The sequence below is a fragment of the Camelina sativa genome, chromosome 20 (assembly GCF_000633955.1).
Source record: "Camelina sativa cultivar DH55 chromosome 20, Cs, whole genome shotgun sequence".
Taxonomy (NCBI): domain Eukaryota; kingdom Viridiplantae; phylum Streptophyta; class Magnoliopsida; order Brassicales; family Brassicaceae; genus Camelina; species Camelina sativa.
The window spans coordinates 3,734,868-3,755,875 of record NC_025704.1 but is presented as its reverse complement, the minus strand read 5'-3'; the positions used below and the strand labels follow the sequence as shown (position 1 = coordinate 3,755,875).

Here is a 21,008-nt window from a genome sequence, read left to right as displayed (position 1 = left end):
TTTTGTTGGTTCTTCCACACTAGTTGTTAGCAACGGTCGTGGTGTATGTGTGTTAGCGTTGTTGATGGTAAGCGCGGCATCAGATTTCTTGCCATTAAGAGAATTTGATTGGAATGAATGTTGTGATTCTGGAGAATGTATGGTGTGCTAGTACAAGTACATATATTACTAGGGTTTTCTGTAGACATTTTGTTATGAATTACAGCCTTACAGGTTAGTAGGTTAGTAGTCAGTAAAAATTGAGAACATCACCTCCTTACTTCTGGTGAACAGGTCGATTCACTATGTTGTTGGATTGTTTACCTCCAAATCCTAACTCATTTCGTCAATCATGTGACTTGCAGGTCAAGGCTTGCTTGAAATTAATTATGGACGTTTTCAATGGGAGAATGGCGGCAGAGGGGCCAAATGAAATGGAGATTTTACTCTAATTTATTTTTAACGACATAGCTTTTTTGAGTGGCCAAATAAGTGGGTGCCCAACAAATGTAAATATCGCTGCAAAAACAATGTAATGTATTCGAACTTTTGATACTTGACATTTAAAATACATTGTTTTCACCACAAACGTTAGTCGAATTCTTTGGGTTATGTTCTCAACCACGTACGAAATTAAACACCATGAACATCATGTTCGCTGTGGGATGAAACAGAGTATGCAATAGAACACGAATCTAAGAGTAGAGAGACACAAGAGTTTTAACGACTTCAAGTCTTGCACCTACGTCTCAGCTTCGAAGGCACAAGCAATCTGCAATCCACTAGAAATTCTTAAGAGTTGCATCACTCACAAAGTTGGAAACAATATAGAGACCAATCCAAGATTTGAGCTTATCTCTAATCTCTATCTTACAACTTAGTAACTCAGATGCTAACTTGTCTTGATAACAAACTCTTCGTATCACTCTTACGGATACAGTAAGCTGGTTACACGAATTCAACCAACCAAATTAAATTCAACATTACTCAAACATTCCAATCAAGAATATATATATATATATATAAACTACAATCCACGGCTTGCAAACGCATGCTAATATAGTTATGATTTTGACTTTTATCACACATTGTCATTGTCATATATATAAAGAGCATTGCATAAGACAAGTAGTCATATGAATAGAGAAATAGTATATTTGTGATACTAATTGTTGGCTTGTTGCTAACGATAGGTTGTAAGTTCCGACAATGAAGTCCCAACTTGTCCCCTCCTTATCCAATTTCTCAAGCATATTCGAATATAAATTTCTATATACGACAAAACAATACCATCATAAAAATATGTATAGGTCAAGTTCGGCAGCTATAACATCAAGCTCCACGAAGCTTCATATTTTTCAGTTCACACAGCGACTTAAACAAACAAGTGTTCAAAATAATATATAAAGTTTGAATTCAGATCAAGTCCGGATTCAGTTTATCTGACTTTCATAATAGAAAAACAATTTTTTTTTTTAAAAGAAACAATCATGCATTTAGGTATTTTCTTTTGTTTTTTGGGGGCTTAAAATATTAGTGGGCATATCTTTAGACTTGTCTGTTATCATCCAAAACGACAAATATTAATTTTCTTTCTTTTGACCTATACTACAGTATTATAACCTTGATTTTTATATACAAATTGCGAATGTCTGTCACTCGGGCTAAGTTGGTTCTAGCTATCTGATTCTAAATACAAAAATAAACGCAAAACTCTCTTTAAGTTTTCTTCCAAAAAAATCTCTTGGCCTTTAAAATCCATTAGTGTTCCTAAGTACTTACAGAATGGGGAGGTAATTAATTAGGGGATACAGAAGTCGTAAGTGCACGATTAATTTAACTAAAAGATGTGTATGAAATGATACGACTTTATAAACTTAAATTATTAATACGTACCAAATTACCAATAAAGAAATATCCTTGTTGTTGACAAAAACAAAAAAGGTCATGTTTGATCCAAAAACATGTTTGCATTATTAATCGGTTAAAGTAGTTATAAACTTATACTAGTAAAAGGAAAAGATGACCATATTCTTATAAAACATTATACTACTAATTATGTTGAATAGATCACATACTACCTACATAGTATAAATAATACTCAATTATATGATAGGAAAACGTAAGTGATGATCATTAAAGGGTAATATTGGTGGATGCCACAATTTTGGAGAAAAATGAAGAAGATACCACAGTGTCAGAAAAACAAGGTAATTACCAGTTTTTGGGTAGGGGAGTTTACAGCCGAGCCCTCAACAAATGGGCTGGAAGTGGTGGTCCCCACTATGCTGGTCACCTACTGAAGGAGAGTGGCGTAAATTCCTCCTGCTGAAGAAACATGTACTGTAGACAATATGGTATTTTCTTTATTATCCATTTAAATTGTGGTATCCAATACATATTCTCATCATTAAACGGGGAACAAGCCCACGTCAGTCCCTCCTATACACACCTACCTCAACTTTCTATTTTCAGATTTTTTTTTTTTTTTTTTTTAATAACTAGAAGAAGATTCATGTGCATTTTTAAAAAACAATATCACGAATCAAACTTGTGAAATTTAAATTGATCAGGCCGTAATGAAAGCGGCTCAATTCGTACTTAATCATTAAGGATTATTAAACTAGTGGTCCCTAAATAGTTCTCTCGTAAACACATTTTTAAAACCGGGAAACTCAAACTAGCTAGTGGTCGCTAATTAAATAGTCTCCCGCAACTGCAAACTCAATGTAATAAATAATAAATATATACAATTAGTCGGGAAATCTATACTGTAGTAAGAAAAAATATAATGATATTAGTCGTATCAAATAGAGTAAAGAAGAAAATAGCAAAAAAAAATCCGGCGACTACTACTACACGATTTTGGCGATTGGCAATGTTACAAATGACGTCATCGTTCATGACGCAAACTTGGGAGAACTATTCTGGTGCGGGAGAAGCTCATAAACCTATCCAATCACAAGTCATGATTATAAACAACTTCCACCCCAAGAAATGCTGACTTATATCTTCTTCAGCTAGGTTCCATTTCAAATATCATCATAATAAAAGTACTGGCTGCTGAGGAAAAAAAATATTTAAAGAAATAAAAACAAAAAAACCATTATTAGTGGTAAGTAAAAGGAACAAAAGCGATAAGATACACTGAGACACAGGTGATTAACGTTTTGACACATAATTAAAAAAAAAAAAAAAAGGGTCGGTCAAATATCTACGAGTGACGAAAGCAATGACAACAGCACAAGAGCTTTACACAAGTCGACAATCCAATCATTTCACGACACGTACATACCTCTCCAGCTGGCTGCGGTCAGCGTTGAAAAGAAAACGGTCGTTTTTTTTTTTTTTTGCCGCACGTGCTTCATAACCCCTCCCCCCCGCTCGTGTCATCTTCTTTTTTTAATTTAATTAAAAGTTAAAAAAAAATTTCGGCGATTCTCGTCCTTATAAAACCTTCGTCCCCTTACTCACATATCCTCGATTACAATCTTGAGCAAGAGAGGAAGAAGAAGAAGACAAAAAACAAAAAAACTCAGATCCATCAGCTGAAAGTTTAATTTTTTCAACCCAAAGAAAGAAGTAAGCAAGAGAGAGAGAATGAAGGCGGAGCTAAACTTGCCGGCTGGATTCCGATTCCATCCAACAGACGAAGAGCTTGTGAAATTCTACTTGTGTCGGAAATGCGCATCGGAGGAGATCTCAGCTCCTGTTATCGCTGAGATTGATCTCTACAAGTTCAATCCTTGGGACCTTCCAGGTACTTACTTACTTACTACATCTTAAACCATTTCCACATATTCTTCGAGAGAATTCGTTGTTTAATTTTGAGATTTTGTTTCTTTTTCAGAGATGTCTCTGTACGGAGAGAAAGAGTGGTACTTTTTCTCACCTAGAGATCGGAAATACCCAAACGGTTCTCGTCCTAACCGGGCTGCTGGTACCGGTTATTGGAAAGCTACCGGAGCTGATAAACCCATTGGTAAACCCAAGACGTTGGGTATCAAGAAAGCTCTCGTTTTTTACGCTGGCAAAGCTCCTAAAGGGATTAAGACCAATTGGATCATGCACGAGTATCGTCTCGCTAATGTCGATAGATCAGCTTCTCTTCACAAAAAGAACAACCTACGAGTATGTTTTATCTTCTTCTTCTTCTTCTTTCTTAGCTTTATCTTTTATGTTTCAATCTTCTTTAGAGATTTGGTATTAACTTTGTTTTGGTTACACAACAGCTTGATGATTGGGTTTTATGTCGAATATACAACAAGAAAGGAACTATGGAGAAGTATCTACCTGCTGATGAGAAACCAAGGACCACGACAATGGCGGATCAATCATCATCTCCTTTTGATACATCCGACTCGACTTACCCGACATTGCAAGAGGATGATTCGAGCAGTTCTGGTGGTGGTCACGGTCGCGTTGTCTCACCAGATGTTAGGGAGGTTCAGAGCGAGCCTAAATGGGGAGAGCTTGAAGATGCTTTGGAAGCTTTTGATACTTCCTTGTTTGCTGGTTCCATGGAGTTGTTGCAGCCTGACGCTTTCGTCCCCCAGTTCTTGTATCAGCCTGATTATTTTACTCCCTTCCAGGATCCACCTGAGCAGAAACCATTCTTGAATTGGAGTTTTACTCCACAGGGTTAAAACTGAAAGAGACTATAACTTGTTTGCCTGTACTGTTCTGATATGCCAGAGAGAAGAGTCTCATCTCAGCTCATCCCTGGTTGTTAGTAGTGGAGAAAAAGATTGTAGTATGTTTATAGGTGTTAGCATCCGTGTCTCATTAGTAGGCAAATTCTTGTTATTTCATGACAAATTTATATGAAAATATTCAAATTCTTCAAGATCTTGCACTTTTGTAGATACTGATATAAAAGATGTAACCTAACCTTTACAAGAAAATTTTGAGGTTCATAATCTTAAGCGAGGCGATTTCCTTACTGCTGTTGTTCCTAATGTCTCGGAGTCTTTTCATTCTCGTTTTCTTCACCTGTGGTTTATTTTGTGAACAATGATCTCTTTCCTTCTGCTCAAGCTGTTTGGAGGTTTTTCCAGATCCATTAATCCCACATGGAGTTCTCATCCTCTTTGCAGACTCCTTTGCTTATTCCTTCGATCTCACCTCCTGGATATTCAGAATATGGAACCACGGTTTCATCACGGGAATCGATGAGATCAGATAGCTGGCTTTGTATCTTTTGGGCAACCTTCCACAGTTCTCTGCAGCTTTCCTGTAGATATAGAAATTGCGACAACAGAAAGGGCTCAGAACTAGTTTTTCATCAGCTCAAGAACACATCAGTGACATGAAGTAACATGGATTTTCGACCTCACCATTGATAGAGGCAAACAAGAAACATCTTTGTTCTGCTGGTCATTCTCCCTGCACTGTTTCAGCATTTTCCTATATATTTCCAACCCCAAAAGAGAAACATGAAAATCTTTAAGCTAATTCAAAGATGAGTAGAGAAGCAGGCAAAAAGGGATCGGAGCTTACTCTAGGGCAATGATATTGTTGCATGCTTCGGTTTGGCACTCCCAAAGTTTTTTATATGCTTCACTCTTCACTTCCACCCATGCTTCTTTCATCGTGTTAGATGTCCTGCACAGTTTTGCTTTCATCTGTTTTGAGCTTGTTTCCATTCCTTCTTCACCAGACTCTTCTATCAACACATCATTTTTCCCAACAACTAATTCATCTTCTTCACAGTTTGCTTCAATCTTATCTTCAGTCTCGCTATTCTCAAGAGCCACTTCTGGTTCTCCAGCAACTCCCTCTTTCCTAGGAGTTTCAACAGTCAAATCCCTTAAACCTGCTTTGACTCCATTATCTTCTGTGTGCCTTACTTCAATGGCGTTAACGGCACAAAATGCTTCACATTGGAGGCTGGTCCGGGACTCAGTCAAACTCTGTTTCTCCACTAAATCAACCTTATGATCCACAGACGTCAAAATTTCAACACATTCTTCCTCGCTTTGGAGAGTCATAACCTCATTCGCAGCACGCTGATCATTACTTCTCGCTGTAATCACAGCGCTCGTTTTTCCAGCATCTGTGGACACAACACAGTATTCTTCTTCTCTCCGGGGAGAGAGTAACAGTAGTTGTTGCAGTCACAAAGTATCTCTCTTTTCTCCACAAGCTTGGCTAAATGATGACTTAACAAACTCGTGTGAGCAAATGGCAAGCTCTTGTACTTGGACTTAATAAACTCAGATATGGCTTCTTCACACGAGCCACCTTCTTCATTCAAATCCATGATAGCAACAAATATCATCTGAAACAAATTTATTATAGTCATAAGAACACAGCAGAAATAAGTATGTGTGTGGTATATATTTGCACATAATAAATGTCATAAATTTCATACATACAGCTGAATAAGTGGGATGATCAGGAGTACATGATAAACACAGATCCAAGAGTTTCTGTTCGAAGAGTTTAGTCTAAGGAAGGGAGAAGCCTCTTGAATTCGCTAAATTCAACATAAAAGCTCTCAGATTCTCAACTTTTCTTTCATGTGCCTGTCCGTCAACAAAAATTATTCACAGTTAACATTCAGATACAATGCATAAAACTATGGAATCGAGCAATCTATAGCTTATGAGCAACTCAAACATTACATGATCGTACAAATAACAAACAGATCCATAAACTACAATCAGAAGACTCCGAATCACAGTAAATAGAACGTAATATAAGATATAAATTAGTGATGTGAAATCCAATTTGAAGAAACCTAAACCCACAAAGTCACAAACACGTTGATAGATAAGCGGAAGAGTAGAAAACTAGAATAAATTACATCGAAACGAAGAAGATAAAAAGCAGGAGTTACACACCATAGGCAATAATGTAGCAGAAGCCGCCATGGGAGAAGAAGAATCGAAGCTCTGCAAGTGTTATTTCGCAGAGTCGGCGCTTAAACCCTGAAGGCGAGTGAGTTAAAAGGAAGGAGAAACTTGCCAGTAATGTGTTGGACAATTTATATCAAATTAAACCGAATTAAACCAATCGAGATCCAAATCAAGTATTTTATTTGATTTAAACCGACCGGTTATGTTTGGTTTCCGGTAAAAGCTACCCTAAAGAGGAAGAAGAAGAAGACGAAGAGAGCGTGAAGATCACAGAAACCAGAAAAAATGCTTCCATTAAAGCTTGCTCGATCTCTTCTCCTCCACGAGACTCTCAATCTCACTCATAATTCCGGTGATAAAGACGACGGCAAAGAAGAAGAAGAAGAAGAAGGAGAAACAAGTATCAGGCAAATCCTAAGCTCCTACAAGCAATCAAAAAAAACCCGATCGAGATCCGAGAAGAAGAAGAACACGAGAAATTCGAAAACCCCATTGCTCTACTTCGTTCCAACGCGAGAATTAATCTCAGACACTTACAGATTAGCCACAGTAGCAAGAGATCTAGGTATGGATTTGTACCCAACACCATCGCTCTCTCACATCATCTTCTCATTCCCGCCGCGTGAATCGAAATCTCCGTCGCCGTCTCCTTTCTCTTCTTCTTCGCAACCTTCTTCGACGTGGTCCTCGTCGGCGTCGCTATCGTCGACTCTCTCATGGTCACTTCCGAACGACGCCGTAATGCTCTCATTCCCATCTCTCTCCGCCTCATCACTCTCTCACCTCCGATCCTTCGTCTCCCTCTCCAACGGACTCTTCAAACTCGTCTTCTCCTCCTCCGCCGCCGCTGTGGAAACATCTTCTTCCTCATCTGCCTCGTCATCATCCGGATCCGTTAGCAATTGGGACTGCTGCTCTGTTTCTCTTTTCTCGAGAATCGCTAACAAACGAATCGGATCGATGGAGAGTTTCTCGAACGCATTGGCTTCAAACGGATGGTCGATTTACAAGACGAAAGTGAATCATCATCCGTCGTCGTCGTCGGAATCTACTAGTAGTAGCAATACCGGTGGGGGATCGGTGTATCTGTTTAGGAAAGTGTATACGGGTCGGATCATGAACCGAGAAGGAAACGGGTCGTGTAGAGTGAGAGAGCTGAGACTTTCTCAATTGGATTTCAGGAACGCACCTCTACGGATTCTACAGTATTTGATGTTGATGACTGATGACATCTTCTTCCTTCCGTAAATTTGGTATTTGTTTTTGTTTCTTCTATGTAATCTGATCTTTTTTTTAGGCATATGTAACTAAAATACAAATTTGATAAGATTTGACAACAACATTGAAATAGACTATACTTGAAGTTCATGATAGTAGATTTATAGTCTAAGCAAGTCCATATGTGAATGACTTGTAACAATTACACAACAATAAAGTTTTGACTCTTCTAGAAAGTCTCCTTATAATATTTGTTTCTTCAACTTCCCCTCTTTAGACTTTAGACTTTCTTCTCTTACTTATGGGCCTTTTCCTTTGGGCGATTTTGAGTGCGGTGAACCTGGTAACGATATGCTCAACAAGTTAAGTCGATTAGGTTCTCTAAGAAAAAACTTATACATTGAATTCTGATGAGTATGTATGTAAACACCCCGAAAAATTGAATCATAATTGTGGTGGAAATACAACTTATTCGAACTCATATAGCTTTGAATCACGGTTAAGAAATTTACTTATTGGTGGTGGACTTGCGGGAAACTCATTGGCGTATCCAGAATTAGGAACCCTGATAGGAGCTAGAACCAAAAAAAAAAAAAAAAAGGTTAAACATTATGTAAGTGTTGGTACGTATGTATAATTATCCATTTCTGGATCGCAAAAGTATATTTTCTGAACATAATAGAAAATTCCAATTAACTAAAATTTTCTGTGTTATGCTTTCCGCAACCATCAAAAACTCATACAATTAAACAAATCTTGCGTTAAGAGGTTTAAGTTTTTTGTGTTCATTCAAAAGTATAAACACAAATAAAAACGCAAACGCAGACATTCAAAAGTATAAACACAAATAGTTGACACCCGTTTCTTTCTATAACAACAACGTATATTACAGCTTAACACAAGTTTAAGTTATGCGTAGAGAAGTTAAATACTAACGTCGGTGGGGGTAGCGTTTGGCCTCGGCGACACCAACTTGAGAAGAAAGACACAGAAGCAAAGATAGAAGAAGAACAATTACATATGATTTCTCTTTACCCATTTCCAACTGATTGTCTTTGTTACATTAGTTGCATGGAATGGTATTTTATAGAGATACAGAAAGATAATGGAGCATCGGACTCAACTCACCCAGCTAAATTCCAATTTAACGCGCTTTTCCCTTTAAACACTGACTAACGACTCTATATCGGCCACTCTTTCTTTTGCTATCCAACAAATGCTCAAGACTTTGAAGTCCATTTCTTGTTTTTAGATAAAGGGTCTAATCTAACAGTTCCAAACACAAATAATTGTGTTTGTTAGTTAGTTATCTAGTTAATCTTCAAAGTAGAACACAGTATTTGTAGTATTTTTTTTCTTCTTCTGTTAATCTTACTTTGAAAATTACATATGCAAACACAAGAAGAAGAGAGATGCAAGACAACATGGTTGTGGGGTGGAAATTTTTTGCTAAAATATCATGACTTCATTCAGTTTCCTTTCTTCTTTTTTAGTCTTTGTTTTTATATGAGTAATTAATTGTACATTTTGTGTCTCAAAAGAGAAATAACGTAAATGATATTGACAGAGAGACCAAAAAAGAGTAGTAACACGAGGATAAGGATGATGAAGAATTTATCATGTGGAGGAGTGAGAAGCGTGTGAACGTGAAGCCCAAATGCCAAACACAAGAAACCAGAAGACGAACAAGATTGCCCAGTACCGTGCTGGTCCGTACCTGATTCTTGTCAGCACGACCTGTTTGTTGTTCCCAAGTAAGTTAGTTTTCTCATTCATCATCACAGATTTCCAGGAACAAAAATGAAAATGAAACTTTCACTTACGAATCTGAAGAAGATGACTACTGTTAAAGCACAGAGACCACCAAGAAGTATGTGCAGCCCACTCTTTGCAGTTCTCTGTGCAAAAGGTTTTTAAAATATCATCCTATTAGCCTTTTAACATTCTAAACACAGAGGATTATATGGGACAATCGAAGTGTGATCAATACCTTTCCAACACGAGGAGCAATGAGCCAAGCCAAAGTAACTGTGAGTAATCCGGTAGCGAGTAGTATTCCGGTACCTTCAACCGCCCATTTAGTCGCACGGCTTTCCATAGGCAAGATATCAAAGTTTACTACACCCAAAGGTTGTTCAGATGTAACCTGAGAAGAACTTGCCCCTGCAGCAGCGGAATTACTACTATTGTTGTTTGAACAATGAGGACCAAACCATAACGAAATCTCACTAAGCCGTTGCCTTCGAATGGCTGCAACTGCATCAGGATCAATCCCTGAAGAACTCGTGTTGTTATTAACTGCTACAGGATTCGGATCTCCATCAGCTGTTCTTTCTCTTAGCGCTGCGTAATCTTTCAAGGAGATTACCACTTTGTTGAAATCAACTGTTCTTATATTCTCTGCGGTTGTTCCGCATATCTCACAAACTGTTGATCCGTGGTTGACGAACCATTTCAATGCACAAGCGTAGTGTACCAAAGCAAGATCGTTTTTGCAAGAACATCCAAGTTCTAGCAACGTATCTCGATGCTGCCACGCACCCATTTCAATATCTTCGTTAGAGCAAACGAAAACTTCTCCATCAGGACTTATCAGTTCGATGAATCCACTCGGTTTGACAACTGAGCTTTTCTGATCAACAACGGTTTCTTCACCCGCATTGCTTTTACAAGGATCGGAAACAGGAGGAGTGATACCCAAAAACCCTAAAGCAGCGTCTCCTCTTCTATCGGATTCTGAACATTGGCACACACGGCAAGTTGGTAAACCCGTGTCTTTGTCTGAACTGTAACGTGGTGCCTCATGTTCTTCGTTCTTGATAGGTGGAGAACCGTGATCACTGACTCCACAGTTATTAGTCTCCAACTGATTCTCTTTACCCATCAAATCCAAAAGCAACCAAAGAATTGAGATTTTCTTCAAAACACCTCTAAAACCATATCTCCAAAATCAAGCTCCTTTACAGCCCACCTCCTTGTAAACAATTATACTCCACAGACATAGAAAGACAACTCAAGAACAAGTTACCTCATCTAACAAAGAACCTTCACAGCATCTATACGAGAAGACACAAAGCTCCTGCAGTTGAACAAACACACACAACCGCCAGATTTAGCATAATCTCGAAACAGGTATTGAGATTATACAACAAACTGAAAATATAAGACAAGAACACAAAGGAGAATCAAGAAACATGACAGGAAGCAAAACACAGACCAAAAAAAAATGAAATCAAGCTTAAAGAAGCATCAAGAAGTTTTATCTGTACAACAAAAATGAGAAGAAACGTCTAACAAGAGGCGAATAAGACGTAGCAACAATAATATATTAGTAAGATCAAACCAACCTATCAGAAGATCATGAGAAGAACCACTAGTGAAAAAAGACATCACATAGAAAAGATGTCTGCAAATCAAAAAGATTGATTTTTTAATTTGTAGATTGTAACGGAAAAGGTATCAATAAGTCTATAATACTAAAAAAAAAAGAAGCTTCAAACAAGGATTCCACCAAACTCCCACTGATGAATAAAGAAATTAAAAAAACTTATTAAGACCCAAAAAAAAAAATCGTCACTTTCATAGAGGGTTGCTCTCCTTCATGAGTTATATACACACACTGCCTCCTCAAAACATTAGTGATCTCTTTAACTTTATACAGAATTACAGAACAAAAGCAAAAGGGTAATAATAATAAAAAAAGATCTGTAATTGCAAGTAACAAGATCAAAACACAAGCTTTCGAGTTTTTTGCAAGAATCAATACTAATAAAGTAGTACCTCCGGAGAATCTGGATAGAGAGAGATCGATTGATGATGATACAGAACAGAAAAAATAGTAAGAAGAAGCGAGAGAATCAAGGCTCTTCCAAGAAAAAGAACTCAATGCGTATATATCTATCACGGCGGCCTAAAAGTAAGGGAATTTGGGAATTAGGTATTGGGATTTATCAAAGGAAAGATAGAAATCTCATCCCTTGTCTGTACAAGGGAGCTTCCGTTTCAGATTTTTTGTTTTTTCCTTTTTTTTTGTTTGATGTTATTGTTGTTTTGGACTGTTTTTTTTTCTTTCTTTTTTATTTTATTTTGCTTTTCTAAATCTATTTTACTTTTTCTTTTGGTTTGTAAACAGATGTAAAAGTGATTTAGTTTCTCTTCTTTTTGCCACTAACACCAACCATTCATATCCTGAAAAGGGTAGATTGTTCTTTTTCTTTGTGTAGTTTTTTTTCATTTTTTTTTGGATACATTCACAAAAAAAAAAACTGTTCAGATTCCCACTCAAACAAGTTAGAAAAAAGCAAGCGAATAATTTATTACTCCAGTTTTTGCCTTGGGAATCTGATCTTTCATGTATTCATCAGAGCATCTTTATAGGCACAACAGTTTTTTGTGTTTTTAGATTAAATAAATTAGGAAAATAATCTAAGATCAGTAGTTAAGATCTTTTGCTAAAAAGTTAGTTATAGGAAGAACATGTTTAAGATCTTAAGATTTAATAATATAATATTATTAAACATATTACAATTATAAAATCTATAAATTTGGTATATAATATTAGAATTAAACTTATTACAATTATATAATATTCTTAATCATATTCTTAAACTTATAAACTTATAAATTATCCTCATTAGATTCTCTTCTTCAAACTCCAACAAACCCGTTTGGTTTTCACAATTACAAAAAGTGCAGGGCTAGATGGCAAAAGCTGTATTGAATCCTAAAGCTAAACTCTTGTAAGATTTGAGACGATACCAACAACTTGGAGACGATAAAAACAAAACATGAGAAGACTAAAAGAAGATAGAACCCTATTCAGTGCTCATCAGTCCTCAGTCTTCTTCATCTGAACTCTCATACGCTAACCCCAACAAGCCTTTCAAAGCATTTTGACCTTGCCCATTGCTTTCGGTTGCTTTACCGTCATTTCTGTTTGTGCCAGGTTGCTCCTCTGGTCTGTCCGGTTTCTTCAACACTGTCTTGGCTTCTTCTTTCTGCTTCTTCTTCTTTCTTCAACACCAGCAACATCTTGCATCTGAATGCAACAACCAGAAAAATGCGGCGGGGCCGTTATCCCTGCCGGGGCATGTTATCAGAAAAAGTCGCGTCCCAAATATAGAATCGAACACAAGAATCACTTCACACAAGACATCACTATCCAATAATGCTAACAAAGATATCTATCTATACAGCTTCACTAACAGCTATACCAAAACAATCAATAAAATCCACATATTGACTGAATGCTAGGGAAACAAAAGAACCACGAGCATACAGCAACAAAGACCAATTGAACTCAGTTTCTATGGCGAGATAAAGCTCTCACCCTACAATTTGTGCACAGTAAAGATTTCTCAAAAGAAAGATTTGGTAAGTATAAGAGGAGAGGGCGACGAGCTAACCTTTGCAACCATCCGTTGGAATGTGACGTCTTCATCATCAGTCTTACCCTTCCCTAATTTCTTATCTGCAACGAAGAGTCCCCAAAATAATAAAAAGAGAGCTCAAAAGGGTTTCTAGAGAAACATACACAGAAACCAAATTCAATCAAAGGTCTTACCTTTAGGGTCAGACAGATTTGTGTATTCTCGAACTTCTCTCCCTGCCATCGTCTTTCGATTTCTACTTCGCTCTTCAATACCGTAATCTAATTCTTCGTCTCTGCTACTAATGAACAGTAAGAATATCTCAGGAGATTAGGGTTCCTACTTCTAGAAGTAGAGACGAAGATGACGATCGGAGATTTCGGGAGTCAAAACGCAATCAGGCACCGGCCGATCGATCAAACAATCACTGGGCTTCGACGAGGAGACAACGGAGATGAGATCGGCACGAGGAGAAGGGAAGAAAATCGCCGTTTCGCAGTTGGGAGAGAACAAAAAAAAATCAATGTTGACAATACCGAAGAAACGAGAGAAATCTCTCGACCGACCAAAAAATATGTCCAATAAAAATAGCACACGTAGCACAAGAACACCATAAAAACTGTTCTCAAATAAGATCAGTTTTGAGTGATCTAAGCCCACTATTCAATATTTTATAATTTAAAAAGTCCAAAAACAGGCAAAGTGTTATGGCGTTAAAGATGGTCTCAAAAACTCTACAGTTTAACTTATCACAAGAACTCAAATCAGTAGCGAGGTTACTGTTGACTAGATAAAAGCGTATAAAGCGGTAAGGATTAGTTAAACCAGTAGGTAAACGAGACTAATTATGACTTATAAGTGGGTCAAAAAATCAAAATTTGGTACATACTAATGTTTTTTTTTTTACAATATAGTTGTTGAATAACAGAATTATGAAATATATGACTACATCTTCATTTTTGTGATTTTTACCGCGGTGTATATATATTTTAACCGAATCGCATTTTTAATAATCGCAAGTTTATAACGCTGAGTCTCAACCGCGTAATTTTGGCGGTAGGAGCGTTTTCTTCATTTATAGTCGTCACAACTAACAATAGTACAAATTGGGTGAGAGCGTGGAACCCAAAACATCCATAAGAAAACGAGAAGCCTCAAATCACTTTCCATCTCCGGTACACCTTCCGGCGATATAAAATTTGTCACCAATCAATGGCCGTTCTCTCCTCCGTATCTTCTCTCTTACCCTTCTCTAGTTGTACGTTCTTCTTCTCCTCAACTCAGTTTGGTCATATTCCTTATTTGTCTCTCTGTTCTACTCTGAATTGTCGAATCCACTTCCCGATTGGAATATTTTTGCCGGTCAATCATAGAGATTTAGATCAAAGTGTGAAACTTTTGATAGCTTGATTAGTATCAGGATGGTTCGATTTGATGATCTCTGTGTGGAATCAAAATAAAAGATTTATCTTTTTGAGAAGACCCTTATGATTCCTTTGCTTACTTCAGTTTCAAATTGTATAGCTTTCTCTAGTCTAAAGATGAAAGATTGAAACTTTTGGTGTTATTTTCTTAAATGTGTTTCAGATGGGGCTAATAGACTAACTAGTAAAGCCTCATTAGCTTCGATAACTTCTGGATTCAATCTCTCTTCTCGTTGGAACTCAACCAGAAACCCCTCTAGGTTACATCTTTCGAGAGCAGTGACAAACTACAGTGGTAACACAGAGGTTTCTGAGAATGAAGCAGCTCCAAGGACTTACGCATGGCCTGATAACAAGGTTCATTACCTCTCTAGAACGATTTGTATGAGATTTCTCTAAGTTTTAGTTTTGGAGATTCCACAACTTAATGAATGTTAAAGCTCTCTCTCTTTACAGAGGCCAAGGGTGTGCATTTTAGGTGGCGGGTTTGGAGGATTGTATACAGCTTTGAGATTAGAATCGCTTGTGTGGCCTGATGACAAAAAACCCCAGGTGATGTTTATGCTAGTTAAAACAGTCTGTTGAATGGTACTTATGTTTTGAATACATTGTAATGTTCTATATATTTATCAGGTGGTTTTGGTTGACCAATCCGAACGTTTTGTGTTCAAGCCGATGTTGTATGAACTTCTCTCTGGAGGTAAAGTTAAGTTTCTTTATGCTAGACTAATCTTTGATACTTTTGTTTTTGTGTGTGTTGATTTAGTGTCCAGCTCTTTTGATTTGCAGAAGTTGATGTGTGGGAGATTGCTCCCCGTTTCTCGGATTTGCTTACAAACACGGGGATCAAATTTCTCCGAGATAGAGTTAAAACATTGCTTCCTTGTGACCATGTAGGAGTGAATGGGTCTGAAAGTTTTATTACTGGAGGAACCGTCTTGCTCGAAAGTGGTTTTAAAATTGAATACGATTGGTACTATGTTTTACACAATTCCCATAAACTCCATGCAATCTATCTTTATCTCTCTTGTCTCCAAACTCTTATTGTGTGTGATGCAATAAAACGATGCACTTTACTCAGAGATTTGTACTCATTATCTTTCTTTTCTACAGCCAGGTTGGTTCTTGCTCTTGGCGCTGAATCTAAACTCGATGTTGTTCCTGGCGCAAAGGAGTTAGCTTTCCCGTTCTACACTCTTGAAGATGCTATTGTAAGAGTTAGGAGTGCTTCAGATTTTTTCGTTTATGAAATATAGAAACTGATTTTGTCGGATTGATATGGTTTTTGGGTTGGTTCAGATTGGTTAAACTGAATTGTACACTCGTTTTTGACTAAATCATGACTTTCATTATGCTATTGCAGAAGCTTAACGAAAAGCTGAGTAAATTGGAGAGGAAGAATTTTAAAGACGGCTCTGCCATAAAAGTAGCTGTTGTTGGCTGCGGTTATGCAGGAGTAGAGTTGGCTGCTACCATATCAGAGAGACTGCAAGATCGTGGAATAGTGCAGTCCATTAACGTATCAAAGAATATACTAACATCAGCCCCTAATGGGAACAGGGAGGCGGCTATGAAGGTACACTTTCATTACAGTTGCATCCTCCATTTGACTAGACAGAATAAAAGATGTTAATAGTATCCTTTTGAATTGTGGTTAGGTTCTTATGTCGAGAAAAGTCCAGTTACTCTTGGGCTATCTTGTTAAATCCATAAAGAGAGCAAGCGACTCAGAAGAAGATGAAGGATATTTGTTAGAGCTTCAGCCTGCAGAAAGAGGATTAGAGAGTCAAATTATTGAAGCGGATATAGTGTTATGGACGGTCGGTGCTAAGCCTTTGCTTACCAAACTAGAACCCTCGGGTCCCAATGTCCTTCCTCTCAATGCTAGAGGACAAGCTGAAACAGACGAGACACTCCGTGTTAAAGGACATCCACGGATCTTTGCATTAGGTGATTCTTCTTCTTTAAGAGACTCGAATGGAAAGCTTCTTCCTACAACAGCTCAGGTGAGAGAAAAAAACTATAAACACTCCACAATTTTATCACATTCATGCTTTAGAAACTGAATCAGAGTGACATGGAACTCAAAACATTTCAGGTTGCTTTTCAAGAAGCAGACTTTACCGGCTGGAATATATGGGCAGCGATAAATAACCGACCTTTATTACCATTCAGGTAAAACTAATAAGACTTTTTACTGGTCTGTGTATCTTAAGACAGAACTTTAAAGCTCTGTTAAATCTCTTTTCAGGTTTCAGAACCTAGGTGAGATGATGACTCTTGGAAGATACGATGCTGCTATTTCGCCAAGTTTCATTGAAGGGCTTACACTCGAAGGTCCAGTTGGACACGCAGCAAGAAAACTGGCGTATTTGATTAGACTACCAACTGATGAACACCGGTTCAAGGTCGGTATTAGTTGGTTTGCTAAATCTGCTGTTGATTCAATTGCTTTACTTCAAAGCAATCTAACCAAGGTGTTATCTGGTTCGTGATCTCTCTATTTGTCTTGCTCTGGAGATTAAATCGCTGTTGTATGAATGACAGATTTGTCACTTTGTATCCTTTATTGGAAAATCCTTTATCAATCATTTACAAATATGTTATAGTGCTAGGAATACTGAATACATATCTCCGGTTATTCTTGTCAATATAATTTGTTAAAGAGTTGTATGAATTATGAAAGAGGGGTTCTAAGTTCTAACAATATGTTTATAAACACATACATATCTTATGGGTTCAGATAAATGATCATGCATCATATCTGTAAAAAAAAATGAAAATCCAATTTGTTCGTATTTGATGAGAAGCTAAGATTTATCAAAATACTGCCCGCGTCAATATAAATGTTTAGACTTTAGACGGTTAGTACGTTAATGCATCTTAGAGTTTCTTAAATAACTGCAACTATTATTCATATTCATATTCATATCCTAATTTTTCGTAAACATTATGATAAACAATATCTGTAAAAAAAAATTTACCGCATGCAGTAATTTTTGTATCCGTTAAAGATAATGATAATGTACAATTTCATATTTAAAAAAAAAACAATTTGTTCATAGTTGACGAAAAGTCAAGATTTTCAAACATATTTAGTAACCTTTTGCAATTGTCCAATTTATATATACTTTCAAGCAACCAACTTTGGGCATGTTCTGTTCATCCAAATGAGCATCAATTTTTTACATATGAATAACTATTTGCAACAAGGAATCCATCGCTCTCATAATCTGATTATTCAGTCAGTATAATTTAGTCAGAAAGTTTATTACAAAAGTAGTCTCACACAATTGTCAAAATGAGTTTCAACTAGGTATAGTCCACATGGGTGTGGGCAGGAGTGCGACGGTCCAAGACTCTTTTTTTAAAAAGATTTATATATACACAAAACCATACCAAAAAAGATATGATTTGTTTATAACTATAATTGCATTTATTTGTCTTATAATATATGGTTTTGTGTATATAAATCTTTTTAAAAAAATCTGGTTACTTCAAAGTTTTCAAAATCAACTCAAGTATAGTTATAAACACATCCTCATCTTCCTCGTAGACGGAAATTTTCACTCGGTTTTATCAAATTTTCTTATTTGTAGAAGATAATTGACAATGTACATCCAAAGAAATCCAAACTATTAAGAGAAAGAGATTCTCCTTCGACACGCGGCAATGGGAGAAAAATAGTTTGACTCGGCATTAAATTTATTTTAGATATCTTTCTCAAATTAAACTTTAAAGTAAAGACAATTTTAATTGATTAACAAAAAAACAGAAATTAATGATAAATTTGATTACTGAAATTTGCTAAAAATAGTGAAATTTGTTCTTTAGATTATTGTGAGTCAACAACTTTTCCAGTTTTGTATATAAATACTTCTTGCTAGCTTGTAGTCTCATATACTCATCATCAGTGTTTCTTTCAATTCCAATCCTTATATCCTCCCTTTCTTTTGAGTTGGTTTTGTTACCTTGATCCCCAAACTACCATAACCCTTACTCCATCCCGTTCAATCCGCAGGTTAGTTAGTAACTACAAAACCACCTTTATCGATTTAACAAAGTATCTTCTTTCGGTAACTCTTAAGTTTTAAACTATGTCTTTAATTTTTATGATTTCTCTGCAGCAATGGAAGCCGGTGGTCAGACATACTCTGTTCTCGTGAACACCGAAGTTCGTGATAAGATGATGAAAGAAATCAATCTGCTCTCGGAAGTCTTCTCGGTGTCAAAGTCTGATGCAACCGTGATCCTAGTCCGTCTCCGTTGGAACTCGTTCAAGGCTTCAGATCTTCTTGTTGACAACAAGGATAAGTTTCTGGCGGAGCTAGGGCTTGCTCGAGTTCCTAATTCCAACTCTTCAGGTCGTGAGACGACGACCCTTCCTGATGGTGATGGAGATTACTTAGTCTCCACGCCTTTTTGCTCACACAAGTTTTCAACAACTTGCTGGAGTGAATATCTCAACGATGCTCTGGTGAAGACCAAGAAGGAGACAGGACTCATCATCTCTTGCCTTAGCCAAGGCTGCGTCGCCTCTGTTGGACCCGATACCATCGAGAAACTGACTAACCCAGTGAAGGAGATGTACGAGGGATGGCTTCTTGAATCCTACATGGAGTGCCATAAGGCAACCATCCAATGGTGTCCTGCACCGGGTTGTGAATACGCCATACTGCTTAAGAATGATACTTATGAAGTTGATTTCGGTGTGGTCTGTTTGTGTGGCCACACCTTCTGTTGGAAGTGTGGCCTTGAGTCACACCGCCCGGTGGCCTGCGAGCAAGCATCAGTTTGGTTGACGGACCTTTTGGATCAGTCAAGGACCGTTGCTTGGATCCATGCAAACACCAAACGTTGTCCCAACTGCAGAATTCTTGTGCAGAAGAATGAGGATCCTGATTACAAGATAATGGACTGTATCTGCAGGTTTGGTTTTGTATGTTCAAAAACATGTGCAAAGATTAGATCTTTAAACCCACATTAATGTTTTTCCTTACTGTTTTTATGAATCAGTTATAGATTCTGTTGGGTCTGCTTACGCACGGCGGAAGAGCATTACGGGAACTGGAGTTGTGTTCCAGTGGCTGGTCCAGTGGGGGAAACTTTTTCACGTGAACTCATTCAGATCTTCCGCCTGAATCTCTGGGATGCACGCCATCAGGAAATGGAGAATGCTAAATCCAATCAGAGATTCGTAGAGGAAGACCGCATTCCGAAACTAGTGGAGAGATGCGGAGTGAGCGAGCTGGACATAAGGACACTAAAGGAAGCAGAGATGCTAATTGTGCAGTGCAGGCAGGTACTGAAGTGGTGTTGTGTGTTTGGATACTTCATGACGGAGGATTACGGAAGCACGAAGATGCATTACCTGGGACACCAACGAGATCTAGCGAGCATAATGGTTTGGAATCACGAAATGACTCGACGTTGGGTTATAGAGAAAGCCCTCGACGAAAGAAACTTCACTTGCTTAAAGCACAAGTTGGAAACAAGTACAACAAACACTGGTAATCACTTCGATGGATTCGTCAAGGATCTTGAAGAAGGAATGCCAGATGTGTATGTGGATGGACCCATCATTCGCTGGGAATGCAGTAAGTGCTCGGTTAAAAACAAAGATGTTGATAAAGAGTGCCAGTTGTGCTATGCCCCTCGGGAGTCTCCGGAATCTTCTCATGTGCCAGCTCCTGATGACCTTGGAAAAATGGATTGAGACTGAGGTGATGGAGTAAAAAACATGTCTTATCAGTGATTGATGATGCTGCTGGTTTCGTTTTATGTTTTCTTGTGTCGTTGTTTTGGGTTTTAAGAGTCTCTCCTTTGTTTGTCCTCCATCATCGTATTTGGTTTAAGAGTCTTGTTGCATTTGTCTTTTTTAAGTCTTTCGTTGTTGTTGTTGTCGTCGTCGTCGTCGTGCATGTTGTTAATTTTCTTGTGTTTTTCCTTGTTATATTGTAACATGAAAAATGCAAATATAAAGAAACAATATTGTCCGTTTAAAACATGTTTTTGGATAAAATAAAAAATCTATGGATGATTTACAACCATACATCTGTAACATTAAAAAAAAGTATAAAGATAGTAAAATAAAATATCCAGTGGCTGAGAAAATTTAATTTAACGGTTACAGTTCTATAACAGTATCGTCGAACACC

The 21,008-nt window shown here is 37.4% G+C and overlaps 5 protein-coding genes, 1 long non-coding RNA gene and 1 pseudogene across 8 annotated transcripts; 4 read left to right on the top strand and 3 right to left on the bottom strand.

Annotated features, from left to right (window-relative positions):
- LOC104769100 (protein ATAF2) lies at window positions 3,446-4,825 on the top strand. Its single transcript, XM_010493234.1, has 3 exons — window positions 3,446-3,739; window positions 3,830-4,110; window positions 4,212-4,825. The coding sequence occupies exons 1-3, from the start codon at window positions 3,580-3,582 to the stop codon at window positions 4,623-4,625; spliced, it is 855 nt and encodes a 284-aa protein (XP_010491536.1). The 5' UTR covers window positions 3,446-3,579; the 3' UTR covers window positions 4,626-4,825.
- LOC104769101 lies at window positions 4,765-6,854 on the bottom strand (annotated as a pseudogene).
- Window positions 7,108-8,207, top strand: LOC104769102 (topoisomerase I damage affected protein 7-like). The gene has a single exon (XM_010493235.2). The coding sequence runs from the start codon at window positions 7,125-7,127 to the stop codon at window positions 8,085-8,087; it is 963 nt and encodes a 320-aa protein (XP_010491537.1). The 5' UTR covers window positions 7,108-7,124; the 3' UTR covers window positions 8,088-8,207.
- On the bottom strand, window positions 9,491-12,129 carry LOC104769098. Of its 2 annotated transcripts, XM_010493232.2 has the most exons (5): window positions 11,838-12,129; window positions 11,405-11,463; window positions 10,048-11,136; window positions 9,881-9,955; window positions 9,491-9,794 (listed from the first exon to the last, which is right to left on the bottom strand). In XM_010493232.2, the coding sequence occupies exons 3-5, from the start codon at window positions 10,939-10,941 to the stop codon at window positions 9,675-9,677; spliced, it is 1,089 nt and encodes a 362-aa protein (XP_010491534.1). In that variant the 5' UTR covers window positions 10,942-11,136; window positions 11,405-11,463; window positions 11,838-12,129; the 3' UTR covers window positions 9,491-9,674. The 2 variants fall into 2 exon arrangements, with proteins under 2 accessions (XP_010491534.1, XP_010491532.1); XM_010493230.2 differs by lacking the exon at window positions 11,405-11,463 and having other exon boundaries at window positions 11,838-12,128.
- Window positions 12,675-14,008, bottom strand: LOC104769097. 2 transcript variants are annotated; one of them, XR_764310.1, is made up of 3 exons: window positions 13,621-14,008; window positions 13,463-13,527; window positions 12,675-13,136 (listed from the first exon to the last, which is right to left on the bottom strand). It is a non-coding gene; the product is annotated as an uncharacterized LOC104769097 (long non-coding RNA). The 2 variants fall into 2 exon arrangements; XR_764311.2 differs by having other exon boundaries at window positions 12,675-13,095; window positions 13,621-14,006.
- On the top strand, window positions 14,535-17,468 carry LOC104769096 (alternative NAD(P)H-ubiquinone oxidoreductase C1, chloroplastic/mitochondrial). Its single transcript, XM_010493228.2, has 10 exons — window positions 14,535-14,684; window positions 15,014-15,207; window positions 15,307-15,402; window positions 15,484-15,550; window positions 15,640-15,823; window positions 15,968-16,061; window positions 16,214-16,426; window positions 16,509-16,856; window positions 16,949-17,025; window positions 17,102-17,468. The coding sequence occupies exons 1-10, from the start codon at window positions 14,639-14,641 to the stop codon at window positions 17,343-17,345; spliced, it is 1,563 nt and encodes a 520-aa protein (XP_010491530.1). The 5' UTR covers window positions 14,535-14,638; the 3' UTR covers window positions 17,346-17,468.
- LOC104769095 (probable E3 ubiquitin-protein ligase ARI16) lies at window positions 18,942-20,758 on the top strand. The gene is made up of 2 exons (XM_019242137.1): window positions 18,942-19,779; window positions 19,867-20,758. The coding sequence occupies exons 1-2, from the start codon at window positions 18,980-18,982 to the stop codon at window positions 20,564-20,566; spliced, it is 1,500 nt and encodes a 499-aa protein (XP_019097682.1). The 5' UTR covers window positions 18,942-18,979; the 3' UTR covers window positions 20,567-20,758.